At 47.4% G+C, this 17,055-nt stretch overlaps 1 protein-coding gene across 2 annotated transcripts; it reads right to left on the bottom strand.

Moving 5' to 3' along the window:
• Positions 1-6,076: 6,076 nt before the first annotated feature.
• LOC119287833 (L-type lectin-domain containing receptor kinase SIT2-like) lies at positions 6,077-8,523 on the bottom strand. Of its 2 annotated transcripts, none has more exons than XR_005140971.1 (2): positions 6,350-8,523; positions 6,077-6,257 (listed from the first exon to the last, which is right to left on the bottom strand). XR_005140971.1 is itself a non-coding variant. In XM_037567465.1 (2 exons), the coding sequence occupies exon 1, from the start codon at positions 8,409-8,411 to the stop codon at positions 6,411-6,413; it is 2,001 nt and encodes a 666-aa protein (XP_037423362.1). In that variant the 5' UTR covers positions 8,412-8,523; the 3' UTR covers positions 6,077-6,257; positions 6,406-6,410. The 2 variants fall into 2 exon arrangements, 1 of the variants encoding a protein (XP_037423362.1); XM_037567465.1 differs by having other exon boundaries at positions 6,406-8,523.
• Positions 8,524-17,055: the final 8,532 nt, after the last annotated feature.

Raw genomic sequence — 17,055 nt, 5'->3', positions numbered from 1 at the left:
CTGGAGGCGGGAGGGAGGAGCTCACCTAGGGCGTCGACGAAGGAGTGGAGGAGAAGGAGCTCTCGGACAGCGACAATCGGCAACGACGGGTGGAGCACGGCGACGTACGGTGAGAGAGGAAGAGTGAGTGAGTGAGGAGGGGGAGAGACAGGTGGAGAGGATCTGGATGAGGTAGTCGTAGTAGTAGCGCTTTTCTAGGATACACACTACTACTATGATAAATAGCAGTAACGCGGTTTAGAATAAGGCACTACTGCTATAACTGGGGGGTGAGGTCGTGGCAACTATAGCAGTAGCGCGGCTTACCACAGACGCATTGCTGCTATTTTTATTTCAGCAGCGCGTTTTGTTGATACGCGCTACTGCTAAATAGTAGTAGCGCCTTATTTTCAAGCGCGTTGCTGGTAAGATTTTGTGTATAAGGTTTTCCCTAGTAGTGTTAACTTGTCTTTTCAAACATCCAAGGGAACCGATGGATCTACCGTTGGTGGTTGTGTCGGTCTTGGCATCACTCCCAACTCACGGACCCCGGTCACTCCGATCCACCAAGGCGGTGGCGGTAGCGCTGGGGGTAGCAGTGAGGACCTCGGCTTTGGCGGACCTGGCGGTGACGACCTTGGCAGTGGTCGTGGACGTAGTGGCGCTTAAGCTACTTCGATTGTGAGAGTCTATTTCGGCTTCGGATGTTATGCTCATAGGCTTATGTTGCTTATCTATGACTTGTGTGTATGTTCTGCTACTTCGGCTTCGGATGACTTGTGCTCTTAGCTAGATGCTTATGTTGCTCGTTGTGAGGATGTGATGGTGGTGGTCCTTATATGCTTATGTGGTTTTCTATATTTATCATGCTCTTGATGGTGGTGTTGTTTTGGCTGTGACACTGGTGTTGTGAGGGTCTATTTCTGCTATATAACTGCTATTTGATATGACTTGAATTGAATTGATTTGAAACAAAACAAAAGAAAAAGGAAAACAGACAAAAACTACGCCGACGGCTTAGCCGTTGGCATAGGAGTGGTGCGAGCTACCAGTGAGCGACACGTGGCATCTATGCCGAGCCGTCGGCGTAGTTTTAAATCTACGCCGACGGCCGAGCCATCGGCATAGATGCCACGTGTCGCTCACTCGTAGCTCCTGGGGCAGGACTATGCCGGCGGCCAGTCCGTCAGCGTCGATTTGAATCTATGACGATGGCCAGGTCGTCGGCATAGCTCCACCACGTGGCGCCTCCTGGTTGGGCAGCACTTGACGGCGGCGCCTGCATCGACCGTTAGGCGTGGAACGTTGCCGATGGCTCCGGCCGTCGGCATAGATGTACGGACGCCATCAGGATAGCATCTATGCCGACGGCATCCCGGGGTACGCCGACGCATATGTTGCCGACAGGGGCCGTCGGCATAGCCCTATCCCAACGGGAATCAGGCCTATGCCGCCAAGCTTGGACACAACTCAGGAGTATGACCAAATCATAGGCTAACCAAAATTTGCTTCGTTTGTGATCATGCGCCAGGCTTTAATGGTGTGCAGGTTGTGCACAACACAGATGGTGGTTGTGCAGTTGGTGTATGAATGCGCCATTGAGCATGCTGAAAGTCAGATATACAGATATGACAAGGACGTACTGGTCTACTATATATGCTACTCCAACGGCTATGGATGGATCTTGAATATGTCAGCATAAGACTAGTCCTCCTTCAGCAAAAGAATACGAAATTGTCTTGCTTAGATGATACGGCACCCTTGCAGGCCACATACAATTCTGCGATCGCTTGCTGTTACCATCAGAGATTTCCACCTTTTCAACTGCCCGTTCGACTTGTTTAGTATAGCACCTCCATCCTGATTTAAGTCTTCTTCGTGTTTTATGTCAAATTTTGACTATAAAATTAACTAACAAAGTGTCAATGCATGTCACGAAAAATTATATCGTTGTATTCCCATTTGAACATAGTTTCGGATGATATAGTTTTTACTACGTGTGACTTATATTTTATATTAATTAAAATCATGATTAAACCCGCAAAAAAATCATGATTAAAATATGATCTTAAATACGATGAGGACTAATAAATCATAACGGAGATAGTAGTAGAGTCCTTCGGGGCCCGTCTCCTGTTTCAAAAATAAAAACAAATCTTGTTTACTAGTATATCATGTGAGCTGGGCGGTCGCCGTGCCCTGCACTGCTGGGTGAGCTCGCTGTCAGTGCGTGGGCATGGTAAGAAAACGATGCATGGCAGGTCATAGAAAACACGCGTTGATCTTTTGATGCTGCCTGCAAGAGGACAACTACTATAGCTGTTCACCATTGATGAAATATCTTGCAGTTTTTTATCTAGCAGAAATGAATCTAGTCCAATTTATTCTGCGTTCTCTCTACAAAATTGTTAATACTTTTTTGTGGACATAATAAAATTTACATCAAGGTCAATGAACAACCGAATGACTATTGTCGTCGCCAGAACGAGTCGCTGACGCGACGTTGCCACCGCTGCTATACCGGAGACAGCCTATCCTGTCGATGACACCTAGGAAGTCCTTGTGCACGTGCCCCTAAGGACCGGCGTCCCGGAGCCGCGGTCGTCTTTGTTGAATCCTTAAACCGATATGAAGAAGCTGACACCAAATCTCACCATTGCGTACGCACGTTGAGAAACCCTAATCTCGCCGCTTTAAGGAGCTGGGAGGAATCTTCGCCGGAGCTCCGTCTAATCCGTCCCGACGAACGAACTTGAGGAGAATTGGAGTCCGGAAGACTGACTCGAAGAAGAAGCGCCGCCCGCCGCACCGCCCTTACGAAGACTAAAATTCCTATCTATTTAAGCCGAGGCACCAAGAATAACCTCCCAGCCACCGACCGCCGGAGCGGCAGGCGGAGGGGTGGCGAATCCACGGGCTCACAGGCGGAATTGAAGGGACGAAGGCTTTCCCTAGTCGCCTTGCCAGAGGGGAAAGAAAAGGTTGTAATATATTACAAAATTATTAATTTCAGGGGCATAACTCCAATTCGTCTACATGTGATGTGGATGTCTGTAATTGTAAGATTTCTCACATGGTGCAAATATCAGTGTGTGTATTGTAATGCTATTTTAATATGTTTGTCAAGACTTTAGTCACCAAGGGTTATAAGTATGTTCTGTTTCAAAGTTGTCTATTTTTTTGCGAATACGCTGAGCAGCGCATCATTGCATTGATAGAAGGAAAGAACATTATATGGTTGGTTGGAGATCCATTAGCGTACACAGCTGATGCCATGTAAATCCAACAGGGAGCAGAAGAAGAGGTGTTGCTCGGCCCAAATACAGTCTAGTGATTTACAGGGAGCAATGCGTCCAACCCTTTAGCACCAGCCTTGGTCCAGCAGCAGGTCTCATCCTGGATAGTGCAAACTAGAACTGTAGTAAAAGGATGCAATCCGTTGAAGATGAAAGTGTTGTGGTGTTTCCAGATGAACCAAACCGTGAGGGTGCATAAGGAACCGAGCCCTCTGCGGAGGGAGGCCGGAGACCCCTCATTGAACATTGCACGGTTTAAATTTCTAGTCACCAAGCATTCATTTCTTGCAAGATGTCTGTCTAGTCACCGAACATGTGCATGGTGGCTAAGCTACCAAGTGCCCCTTGGTCACAGCTCGGAGCTACTCCCTCCGTCCGCGAATAAGTGTACTTCTAGCTTTTGTTTTAAGTCAAAGATTTAAAACTTTGACCACCTTTTTAGGAAAAAGTAAAAGCATTGATGACTTCAAATTAGTATCACTAGATTCATCATGAAATGTATTCTGATAATATATCAATTTGATGTCATATATGTTACTACTATTTTTTAGAAAATTGGTTAAAATTTTAAAACTTTGACATAGAACAAAAGCTAGATGTACACTTATTCGCGGACGGAGGGAGTATTAGTCACCACCATTTGCTGCGCAGCTATTGCTTTCACATAGTCTCACCAAGCTGTAGTCAGTAGCTATTGATATGACTTTTAGTTTCAAAGTAATCACAATGGTGGTCCCCAAATATCTGTAGAGACTATGCTATAGCCGCCATGAAGAGACCAAGTAGTGTTGGTAGTAACCACGTTTGGACTTTTAGCAACCAACCACCTTATATAGTGGTCAAAAGTCATAGCTCTAGTAGTGTTGATGAACGATCATTGCTTGATACAACATATTAACATCAATCAAAATAGATAAATGAAATAGTCCTCGTCAGATGTTGAAATCAAAGTAGGAACATAGAAAGTAAGGGATTCAAAGTTCTGATCTGATAGGTAACACATCGCTAGCGACAAAGAAAATATTCTATTGAAAAGAGTCCCGATCTCACTAGAAACGTACAAGAAGTACTAATACATGCACATCTACCATGGATAAACATGAATCAGTTAAGAAACATGTATCATAAGCAGGTAGCATGATACACCTGTTTGTTATAAAGACAGATCTGTATGAAAAGAGAGCAAACCATTACAATCATTCGAAATTAAATATCAAAACATCAAACAATCTTCTACAAAGTGGTGACAGTTATGTCTTAAAAGGATACACAAGTATTAGAAGTCCAACTCAAATATTTTGCCACGTCATGCACCTTTGTCACCTTCCTCCGGAGAGATCGGAGATGACCTCCGCACTATACATCAGCTCCAACATGGTTGAGCCTAGGTACTCTGGTGAAAACTCTGGGAGCGGCACGTCGCCGTCGAGGTACTGTGCGACTAGCCGTATGGTTGGCCTTGCATTGGGCAAAGGATGGGAGCACCGAAGCCCGAGTTCAAGCACTAGAGAGTCATGGTCAAGACTAAAGCTTGGCATCCTAATGTCTGCCGACTTAGTGATGCAACCCTGACGCCAATGTTCGGCAACGCAGTCCACAAGCATGACATGGTTGTTCCCCTCGTCTTCCTTGATCAGAATCTCAGCACCGGCCGCTGGAGCGACAGGCGGAGGGGTGGCGAATCCACGGGCTCGCCGGCGAAATAGAAGGGAGGAAGGTTTTCCCTAGTTTTCTTGCGAGAGGGGAAAGAAAAAGATGTAATATATTACAAAATTGTTAATTTTTGGGGCATAACTCCAATTTGTCTATATGTGACGTGGATGTCTGTAATTGTAAGATTTCTCGCATGGTGCAAATGTCAGTGTGTATATGATAACAATATTTTAATATGTTTTTCATGACTTTAGTCACCAATGCTTGTAAGTATGTTATGTTTCAAAGCTGTCTATTTTTAACGAATACACTGAGTAGCATATCATTGCATTGATAGAAAGAAAAAACTTTACAGGTTGGTTGGAAATCCATTAGCGTACACAGCTAATGCCATGTAAATTCAACAGGGAGCAGAAGAAGAGGGGTTGCTCAGCCCAATTACAGTCTAGTGATTTAGAGGGAGCAACATGTCCAACCCTTTTTTTTTGAAGTACACATGTCCAACCCTTTAGCACCAGCCTTGGTCCAGCAGCAGGTCTCGTACTGAATGATGTGAACTAGAACTGTAGTAGAAGGATGCAATCCGTCGAAGATGACAGCGTTGCGATGTTTCCAAATGAATCAAGCCGTGAGGGTGCATAAGGAACCGAGCCCTTTGAGGAGGGAGGCCGGAGATCCCTCATTGAACATTGCACGGTTTAAATTTTTAGTCACCAACCATTCATTTCTTGCAATATGTCTATCTGGTCACCAAACATGTGCATGGTGGCTAAGCTACCAAGTGTCGCTTGGTCTTCACCACCATTTGCTTGGTAGTAGCTATTGCTTTCACTTAGTCTCAGCAAGCTGTAGTCGGTAGCTATTGATATGACTAGTAATCACAATGGTGGTCCCCAAATATCTGTAGAGACTATGCTATAGCCGCCATGAAGAGACCAAGTAGTGTTGGTAGTAATCATGTTTGGACTTTTAGCAACCAACCACCTTATGTAGTGGCTAAAAGTCATAGCTCTAGTACTGTTGACGAACGATCATTGTTTGAGGCAACATATTAACATCAATCAAAATAGATAAATGAAATAGTCCTCGTCAGATGTTGAAATCAAAGTAGGAACGTAGAAAAGTAAGGGATTCAAAGTTCTGATCTGATAGGTAGCACATTGCTAGCGACAAAGAAAATATTCTATTGAAAAGAGTCCTGATCTCACTGGAAACATACAAGAAGTACTAATACATGCACATCTACTATGCATAAACATGAATCTGTTAAGAAACGCCTATCATAAGCAGGTAGCATGCATGATACACCTGTTTGTTATAAAGATGCATCTGCAAAAAGAAAGTAAACCATTACAATCATTCAAAATTAAATATCAAAACATCAAACAAACTTCTACTAAGTAGTGCTAGTTACGTCTTACAGGGATATACAAGTATTAGAAGTCCAACTCATCAGTTATTTTGGCACGGCATTCACCTTTGTCACCTTCCTCCGGAGAGATCGGAAATGACACCCAATGACACGTATGACATTGCATTCTTGTTAAAAAACTCCGCGCTGTACATCTGCTCCAGCATGGTTGAGCCGAGGTACTCTGGTGAAAACTCCGGGAGGGGCATGTCGCCATCGAGGTACTGCATGACTTGTCGTATGGTTGGCCTTGCGTTGGGCAAAGGATGGGAGCACAAAAGCCCGAGTTTTAGGACTAGAGAGACCTGGTCAAGACCCAAGCTGTTTGGCATCCTAATGTCTGCCGCCTTAGTGATGCAACCCTGACGCCAATGTTCGGCAACCCAGTCCACGAGCATGACGCGGTTGTTTTCCTCGTCTTCCTCGATCGGCCTCCGCCCACAGGTGACCTCCAGGAGGAACGCACCGAAGGCGAAGACATCGGTAGCCGGGGTTGCCTTGCCGGTGTGTCCTAGTTCAGGGGCTAGGTAGCCCATGGTGCCGACCACGTGTGTGGTCCGCGCATCGGACCCATGGTCGTAGAGCCTTGCTAGGCCGAAATCCCCTAGCCGCCCGTTCATCTCGCCATCCAAGAGCACGTTGCTTGCCTTGACGTCTCGATGGATGACGATCTGCTCCCAACCCTCATGGAGGTAGGATAACCCTGAAGCCACTCCCCTGATGATGTGCAACCTCTGAGGCCACTCCAATGTAGCCTTGCCAGGGCTGGGATCATGGAGGTATTTGTCTAGGCTGCCATTTGGCATGTGATCGTAGACCAAGAGAAGCTCCCCCTTTCGCCGGCAATAGCCGAGCAGCTGCACGAGGTTGCGGTGGTGCAGCCGGCGCATGCTCGCGACCTCCGCGACGAACTCCTTCATCCCCTGCCTCGACTGGTGCGACACCCGCTTGACGGCCACCTCCGTGTCCATGTCGGGCTTGCGGAGCACGCCCTTGTAGACGCTTCCAAAGCCTCCCGCGCCGAGGAGGTTGGTCTCGCTGAACCCCTTGGTCGCCTGGTACAGGTCCTTGTAGGAGAAGGGCTGGGGTCCGAAGGCGACCTCCCAGTCCTCCCGGACCTCCGCGTACCTGAGTCGCCGTCGGACTAAGATGTAAGCGGCGATGCCGACGGCCAGAACCACCGTCGCCGACGCTATGGGCAGCACGATCTCCAGCACCCTGGACCGTGGCTTGGGCCCGGTGGGCGGCAGGGCGGGCAAGGAGGAGATGTTCAGCGTCGGCGCCGGCCCGTCCAGCGCGAAGCTCCAACCGACGACGAAGTGGCGCGCAAAGAGGATTCCGGTGGCCGACGAGAACCCGACGTACGCCGTGTCCTGGTGCTGCACCACGGCCGAGAGGTTCACGGCGGTCCGCAGCAGGGGCGTCTTGGGCCTGGCGACGCCCAGGGGAGCCATGGTCACCGTGATCTCGGCTGCCGCGCCATCGTAGTCCACCCAGACCTGCATCGCCTGCCTGCTGATCAGGCTCAGGTTCTGGAACCGGCCCGTGGCGTCGTCGTAGTAGCCGGCGTCGGCGGATGCTCGCGACACCATGCTGTCGACGTCGACGCCGACGTGGTTGCTATTCATGTCCCGGCACTCGGAGTTGAGGAGGGTGTCGAGCTCCACGGCGAAGATGTGGGCGTTGGGGTTGGTGTTGTTGGTGGCGTTGAGGAGGCCGAGGAACTGGCCCGGCAGCGCGGTGGCGAGCACCTCCTTGGACGTGGTGACGAAGAAGGCCATGCCGGGGCTGCTGAGGTCAATGTACTGCCCGAAGATGGCGAAGACGAAGGCCGTCGAGAAGGAGCGCGCGGCGCGGAGCGGCACCGGGGACGGGTGGAAGGCGTGGCCTTTCTGCTGGATAGTGCCATTGGTCAGCATGAGGAGGCCGCTGGGCGTGACCTCGGCCGCGCCGTCGAGGTCGAGGCTCCTGCCCGCAAAGCCATTGTAGGCGAACTGCCGACCGTCGTCGGCACAGACGGTGGCCGCGAGGAGAAGGAACAGGGTGGCCAAGTGGAAGAGCTGGAGAGGCATGGCTTGTGCATCCGTTTGCTTGCTCGATCGGACGTTGCGGTGGCGCAAGAAAGCCTCTGTCTCTTTGTTTGTGTACTTCTTGGGAGTTATCAAGCGAAAACTCTCTCTTGCCAATGTGTACTGAAAGGCATGGTTATGTCACGGGATCAATGGTGGGGGAATAAAAATCAATGGTCGCTCGTTCCACGAACCTACCGACTGAAAGGCATCGAGTCTAGTATACTGAGAGAGACTAATTCGGGACGGGAACGTTTGGTTCCTGGGTGTATATACACCGTATATGAAAAATAAATTAGCAATTCAAAAAATTCAAAAAAATCTGAAAATATTTTTGAAATAAACTTGACCTTCTATTATACTTGTGAGGTAAATTCACAAAAATAAAATCACCCTTTGACTTCTTTTTAAAAAAGACAATTTTCCGGTCAAAACAGTGTAATAGTAAATCCTCTGTTTATGTTACTTATCGGGAGTTATCAAGAGAAAACTCTCTTGCCAGTGTCTACTGAAAGGCATGGTTATGTCACGGGATCAATGGTGGGTGAATAAAAATCAATGGTGTGGTGTGGCTAGCGGGGCTTGGTCGCTCATTCAACGAACTTACCTACTGAAAGCAATGGGTGGAATTGGGTCTAGATAATAGTACTACTTATTACTGAGACTAATTTCCGTATCAATTGGGTGACTTTGCGTGAGAATGCAAACACGCAGTTGTCATTCTCCAGCAGACGCGTACGTGGACCGGCGGGAGACGAAGACGAGTTCTTCTACTAGACTTTGCCGTACGGTGACAGACGAGATGATCAGATTGGAGTTTTCCATGTTTCCTATGACCTGTTGTATATAGGGCATTGATAGGAGCCGGCGCACCGGCCGAAATTTTGGCCGATCGGTCCCTGACCACCTGATTTAGTACAAATCAGACGACGTACGCACCGACGAGATCCCCTTTCTTCCATCCCTGGCGTCTTTTTCTCTCAAGAAAACCCCAATCACACTGCTGCAGACGAGCGACACGGCCTGCCTCGAAAGACTGCCAAGACGCATCTCGCCCCCCTCGCCACCGGTCATCGCCCCTCGCCGTCGTCATCTTCTGCATTTCTTGCTGGCTATGCATGTCTAGCAGCATGCACTCGTAGTTGTAGCTCCCCATGGTGATGGTCGAAGCTCCGGTGCGATGCAACAGCTCCGATGGTGCCTTCGCCGGTCGCGGCAACCCGGCGACGAGCTCGCGGAAGTGTGCTCTCCCTCGGGGAGCCAGTAGCAGCAAAATTGTTCGCAGATCGTAGCAAAAAAAACATGCTTCTTCCAACCAAAAAGAGCTCGCCGGTGCAGCCACCCCCACCCATCGTAGCAAAAAACGCTGACCAGTTAGTAGCTTTTGCGGTTGTGGGTTGAAGCAAAAACCGTCGCGGTTGTAGCACCAGGTTGACGCTGGTGATGGCTAGTCTCAAAACGAGGTGCTGATTGTAGCAGAAAAACGACACGGTTGTAGCAATGTTTCAACGCCCGGGGTGGGTTGTAGAAAGATGAGAGGCTCGTTGTAGCACAAAAGCAATATGGTTGTAGCAAAAAAAAAAACACCAGTGGTAGCAAAAAAAACATCGTCGTCGCTGTCCGCATCTCTGCCATGATTGGATGAAGCAAATTTTCTCGCCGCTCGTAGCAAAAACTGATGACGATTGCAGCAAAAACCTCGTCTCCACCGTCGTGGGTCGTAGCTCTGTCATGAATGGATGTAGCAAAAAATGAGGCTGGTTCGAGCACGCCGCATCGTTGGTTCCAGCAGAAAAACAAAGAAGGAAGAAAGTAATCAAAAAGGAAAGGACAAACAACTAAAGAAACTCTTCTGAAAAACATTATGACATCTATTGCAATTTTTGAGTTTTCCTATTTCTTTCATATTTTATTTGTTTATTTTTTGTTTATTTTCTTCAATCATTAAAATAAGTTAATAAAAGAAACAAACAAGTAAAAGTTCTCGAAAACAATATCTGGGTCAAATCTTTGCCAAGCACCATAACACCGGAGCTTGGCAAAGGCCTTATAGGGGCACCCACCACGAGGCAAGACAACGGAAATATGATGGTTGGGCTTCCTTTGTCGAGTTCCCTCCATAGGGAACTCGGCACAACGCTTCCACTTTGTCTACCCCTCTGCCATAAAACGTGGGTGCGGCCCGGCTTAATCGCCCACTCTGCACCTTGTTGCCCTCCTCTCCCTCCTCCATCGATGTCCCTCCCTTGTCTCCCTCCTCCACCGCGGTCGCCGGACCATCTCCTCCCCCTCCTTCCCGTCGTGCCGCCATGGATCGAACCCTCGTAACCGCTGCGGAGCTCCTGGGCACTAACCTTGTGGCCCTCCTCTCCCTCCTCCACCATTGTCCCTCTCTCGTCTCCCTACTCAACTGTCGCCCATGCGTCGCCTCTTCTCCTCCTCCTCGCAGCCGTGCCGCCATGGATCCAACCCTCGCAGCTGCCATTGAGACCACGAGCGCCACCGCCAACATCATCCCTAAGGCCTTGTTCGGTTGCGGGTGAATCCGAGTGGATTGAAGGGGTTTGAGGGGGATTTAAACCTCTTCTAAGTCAAAATATGAACCAATCCCTGCCAATCCCCTCCAATCCTCTTGGAGAGAGGATTAACCGAACAAAGCCTAATGGGGGCCGCTACCGCGCCCACGAACGTCGTCCCAATGGGGCAACCGCTGCGCCTACGGATGTTGCCCCATCATCTACACTGTCATCGCTGGAGTCATGTCTGTCGCACCCACGGCCACGGCCGTCCCCAGGCCCATCGCGACCACGCCCCCGGTCACAACCGTCATGAACCCGTTCCCATCGGGGCGGACTGGATGACGCTACGCTTAGATGGAACTTTTGTCTATGTGGAGGAGATATATATGAAAAAGTAAGGGGAATAAGATCTCATGCACGAGTAAAGCTATGTATGTACTTCTAAGAAAATACAATAGGTGTGAAGAAAGAGAAAGAGAGAAGGTAGAAAAAAGTATTAACGAATAGTCAACCATATTGTATGAGTGAATGGTATTGCTAACTCTCGATGACATGGCAGTCTTGTATATCCAGTTTTTGGACATAGTATTAACCTTGCTCTTACACTAGTAGAAACAAAGGTCCAGGCCGGGTCAGCCCATTAGTCCCGGTTCAGTCAAGAACCGGGACCCATGGGGGCATTGGACCCGGTTCGTGCGCCCGGGGGCCGGCCGGGCCACGTGGGCCATTGGTCCCGGTTCGTCTGGACCATTTGGTCCCGGTTGGTGGAACGAACCGGGATCAATGGGCCTTGCTCCTGGCCCACCATCATTGGTCCCGATTGGTGGCTCAAACCGGGACCAAAGGCTGCCCTTTAGTCCCGGTTCATGCCACCAACCGGGACCAATGAGGTGCCGATATATACCCCCTCACGTAAGAGCAGAGCACACTGCTCTGTTTTTTCTGGCAGCCGAGGGGGAGAGGGCTTGGTGGTGTTCTAGCTCACCTCCTATGCACACAAGGTGTTCGATGGAATGCCCGAGCCACACTACTTAAGCTTTCTCCTCTTCAAGCTAGACATCCAAGCTTCATTTTCCTCAATATTTTTCTAGGTATAGCGGTCCGTCACGCCACATCCCCGTCTTCACCGCCGTCGATCACCCGCGCCGATCTCATTGCCGGCACCACCGTGGTGAGCCTCTTGTTCTTATCTTCTTTCTGAAAGGAAAAATATTCTTACTTGTATGTTTAGATAGATACTTGTATTATTTTTTTACTTGTATTATTGCATCTTATATAGTGCGATAGTTTTGGTATCCGCCCCCGTCGGCCCTCGTCCTGTCTATGATTCGGATGTGGTATATATTATCTGTTCATAACTATTGGTTCATTTATTGTTTATGAAAATTATGCCGACCAACGTGACATATATTTTATTTATCTAGGAGGTTCTTGAACCGGAAATTCCAACCGACCCTATTGTCGAGAGGTTAAATTTAGTTGAAGAAGAAAACAATTTCTTGAAGTAAAAAATAAGAAAAATTGAGGAGGAGAAGATGATATTGGAGTTGCATGTTGCGGATGTCGTCGATGATCACAAGATCAAGATGGATGCAATGCGCTTGAAGATTAGAAAGATTAGAAAATATGACATTCATACCGAGGCTTGGTATCATTATGTCGTTGGATCAGTTGTTACCTTGGTTGCGATTATGATCGCATTTGTTTTCGCATTGAAATGTTTTACATAGTTTCAATGTATGGTTTAATTAATTTAGATGCTCTGCAGAGGTTTATGTTGTTAGATGAGAACTATGTATGTACTTTGGTTTTAATGTGATGATGAACTTCTATTAATTTGGTCACTTAATTATCTATTCATGATGTTTTGTAATGATTTTTGACACACTTAATTATATATAATGCACGCAGATGAACCGGCAATGGATGTACGGTGACAGACACACCTCCGAGTACATTAAGGGCGTGCATGATTTTCTCGAAGTGGCTGAGGCAAACAAGCAGAATGGTTTTATGTGTTGTCCATGCCCTGTATGTGGGAATACGAAGTCTTACTCTGACCGGAAAATCCTTCACACCCACCTGCTTTACAAGGGTTTCATGCCACACTATAATGTTTGGACGAGGCACGGAGAAATAGGGGTTATGATGGAAGACGGCGAAGAAGAAGAGTATGATGACAGCTATGTGCCCCCTGAATACGGTGATGCTACTGAACATCAAGAGGAACCAGATGATGTGCATGATGCTGCTACAACGGGCGAAGCTGCTGAAGATCAAGAGGAACCAGACAATGTGCCCGATGATGATGATCTCCGCCGGGTCATTGTCGATGCAAGGACACAATGCGAAAGTCAAAAGGAGAAGCTGAAGTTTGATTGCATGTGAGAGGATCACAAAAAAGGGTTGTACCCCAATTGCGAAGATGGAAACATAAAGCTCGGTACCGTACTGGAATTGTTGCAGTGAAATGCAGAGAATGCTGTGCCTGACAAAGGATTTGAGAAGTTACTGAAAATATTGAAGAAGAAGCTTCCAAAGGATAACGAATTACCCGACAGTACATACACAGCAAAGAAGGTCGTATGCCCTCTAGGATTGGAGGTACAGAAGATACATGCATACCCTAATGAGTGCATCCTCTACCGCGGTGCGTACAAGAATCTAAACGCATGCCCGGTATGCGATGCATTACGGTATAAGATCAGACGAGATGACCCTAGTGATGTTGACGGCGAGCCCCCCAGGAAGAGGGTTCCTGCGAAGGTGATGTGGTATGCTCCTATAATACCACGGTTGAAACGTCTGTTCAGAAACGGAGAGCATGCCGAGTTGATGCGATGGCACACTGAGGACCGTAAGAAAGACGGGAAGTTGAGAGCACCCGCTGACGGGTCGCAGTGGAGAAAAATCGAGAGAGTACTGGGCTGAGTTTGCACGTGACCCAAGAAACGTATGGTTTGGTTTAAGCGCGGATGGCATTAATCCTTTCAGGGAGCAGAGCAGCAATCGCAGCACCTGGCCCGTGACTCTATGTATGTATAACCTTCCTCCTTGGATGTGCATGAAGCGGCAGTTCATTATGATGCTAGTTCTCATCCAAGGCCCTATGCAACCCGGCAACGACATTGATGTGTACCTAAGGCCATTAGTTGAAGAACCTTTACAGCTGTGGAATGGAAACGGTGTACGTATGTGGGATGAGCACAAATAGGAGGAATTTGACCTAAAGGTGTTGCTATTCGTGACCCATCAACGATTGGCCCGCTCTCAATAACCTTTTAGGACAGACAAACAAGGGATACCACGCATGCAAACACTGTTTACTTGACACCAAAAGTATATACCTGGGAAGCTGCAGGAAGAATGTGTACCTGGGCCATCATCGATTTCTTCCGACCAACCATCAATGTCGAAAGAAAGGCAAGCATTTCAAAGGCAAGGCAGATCACTGGAAGAAGCCCGCCATGCGTACCGGTGATCACATACTTGCTATGGTCAATGATTTACACGTAATCTTTGGAAAGGGTCCCGGCAGACTAGCTGTTCTGAGTGATGCTGGGGGACACGCACCCATGTGGAAGAAGAAATCTATATTTTGGGACCTACCCTACTGGAAAGACCTAGAGGTCCGCTCTTCGATCGACGTGATGCACGTGACGAAGAACCTTTCCGTGAACCTGCTAGACTTCTTGGGCGTGTATGGGAAGACAAAAGATACACTTGAGGCACGGGAGGACCTGCAATGTTTGCACGAAAAAGACGGCATACCTCCGAAGCAGTATGAAGGTCTTGCCAGCTACGCTCTTACCAAAGAAGAGAAGGAAATATTCTTTGAATGCCTGCTTAGTATGAAGGTCCCGACTGGCTTCTTGTCGAATATAAAGGGAATAATAAATATGGCAAAGAAAAAGTTTCAGAACCTAAAATCTCATGACTGCCATGTGATTATGACACAACTGCTTCCGGTTGCATTGAGGGGGCTTCTACCGGAAAACGTCCGATTAGCCATTGTGAAGCTATGTGCATTCCTCAATGCAATATCTCAGAAGGTGATCGATCCAAAAATCATACCAAGGCTAAGGAGTGATGTGGCGCAATGTCTTGTCAGTTTAGAGCTGGTGTTCCCACCATCCTTCTTCAATATCATGACGCACGTCCTAGTTCATCTAGTCGACGAGATTGCCATTCTGGGGCCCGTATTTCTACACAATATGTTCCCCTTTGAGAGGTTCATGGGAGTCCTAAAGAAATATGTCCGTAACCGCGCTAGGCCAGAAGGAAGCATCTCCATGGGCCATCAAACAGAGGATGTCATCGGGTTTTGTGTTGACTTCATTCCTGGCCTTAAAAAGATAGGTCTCCCTAAATCGCGGTATAAGGGGAGACTGACTGGAAAAGGCATGCTTGGAAGGGACTCAATAATATGCAGGGACGGATATTCTTGGTCTCAAGCACACTGCACAGTTTTATAAAACTCTACCTTGGTGACCCCTTATGTCGATGAACACAAGAACAGTCTGCGCTCCAAACACCCGGAGCAGTGCGACGACTGGATTACATGTGAACACATCAGGACTTTCAGCAGTTGGTTGGAAACACGTCTCAGAGGTGACAACACTGGTTGTGATGAGCTGTACTTGTTGTCCAGGAGACCATCTTCGACTGTTACGATTTGGAAAGGATAGGAGATAAATGGGAATGCATTTTACACGATTGACCAAGATCAAAAGAGCACCAACCAAAACAGTAGTGTCCGCTTTGATGCAGCCACCGAGAGGGGAAAGGACACATATTATGGTTACATAGTGGACATATGCAAACTTGACTACAGACATGATTTTAAGGTCCCTTTGTTTAAGTGCAAGTGGGTCAATCTCTCAGGAGGCGGGGTATAGGTAGACCCATAGTACGGAATGACAACAGTGGATCTGAAAAATCTTGGGTACACTGACGAACCGTTCGTCCTAGCCAATGATGTGGCACAGGTTATCTATGTGAAGGACATGTCTACCAGACCGAGAAAAAGAAAAGATAAGGAAGCGAATACATCATACAATGAGCCAAAGCGTCACATAGTTCTTTCAGGAAAAAGGGACATCGTGGGAGTGGAGGGCAAGACAGACATGTCTGAAGATTATGAAAAGTTTCATGAAATTCCTCCCTTCAAAGTCAAGGATGACCCCAGCATCCTGATAAACGATGAAGATTATCCATGGTTACAGCGCAATAAGCAAATGACACAAGCGAACAAAAGTGAAGACTTTCTCCCGCAACTATTATGATGATACCATGCCAACTTTGTAACAGACGAGTATGATACCATTGTCCGTTTTGTACATGCACATGCTATGTGGGTGAAATTATGATACCATGCCAATTTTCAACTTTTTCAGAGTTCATTTGAAATGCTTTAATGTCTTATGGTTCGGCCCTCCTAATACCATTAATCCCGGTTCGCTCCTTGTCAACTATGTTCTCACCAAGAACACTCTCAAGAGGGCAGCCACGTGGGCCATTGGTCCCGGTTCGTCTGGACCTTTTGGTCCCGGTTCCACGCACGAACCGCGACCAATGCGCCTCGCCCTGGCCCATGACCATTACTCCCGGTTTGTGCCACAAACCGGGACTAATGGGTTGGTCCTCGTTGCGCTCAGAGTTTAGTCCCACCTCGCCAACCGAAGGACGCTCACACCAGTTTATAAGCCCGTCCCTCTCTGCCTTGTTGAGCTCCTCTCAAAGTGAAAATAGATGCCTCTATACAGGGAATTTGACCTAAATTCATAGTGAATTTCTCTGAAATTCATAGAAATTTATTATGAATTTAGGTTGAATTTTCTCTATAGGCGCATCTATGTTCATTTTTTTAGTAAAGTTAATCACAAATTTGTGATTCACACAAATTTCAAAGAATTCAAATTTTAACTATTCAAATTTGAAAACTAATGGCACTAACAGAAAGTTTATAATTTTGCTGACCTAAAAGCAAAAAGAACTAAAAATAAAGCAAAAAACAAAAAAAATACAGAAAACAAAACAAAAAAACTGGAAACAAAATAAAAATAGCAACAATAAGTATTTTTTTGTAAGTAGAAACAAAATAAAATAAATAAAGCAACAAAGAAAAC

The sequence above is a fragment of the Triticum dicoccoides genome, chromosome 4A, assembly GCF_002162155.2.
Source record: "Triticum dicoccoides isolate Atlit2015 ecotype Zavitan chromosome 4A, WEW_v2.0, whole genome shotgun sequence".
Lineage (NCBI taxonomy): Eukaryota > Viridiplantae > Streptophyta > Magnoliopsida > Poales > Poaceae > Triticum > Triticum dicoccoides.
Note: the sequence above shows the minus strand (reverse complement) of the source record. Positions and strands in the feature narration are given on the sequence as shown.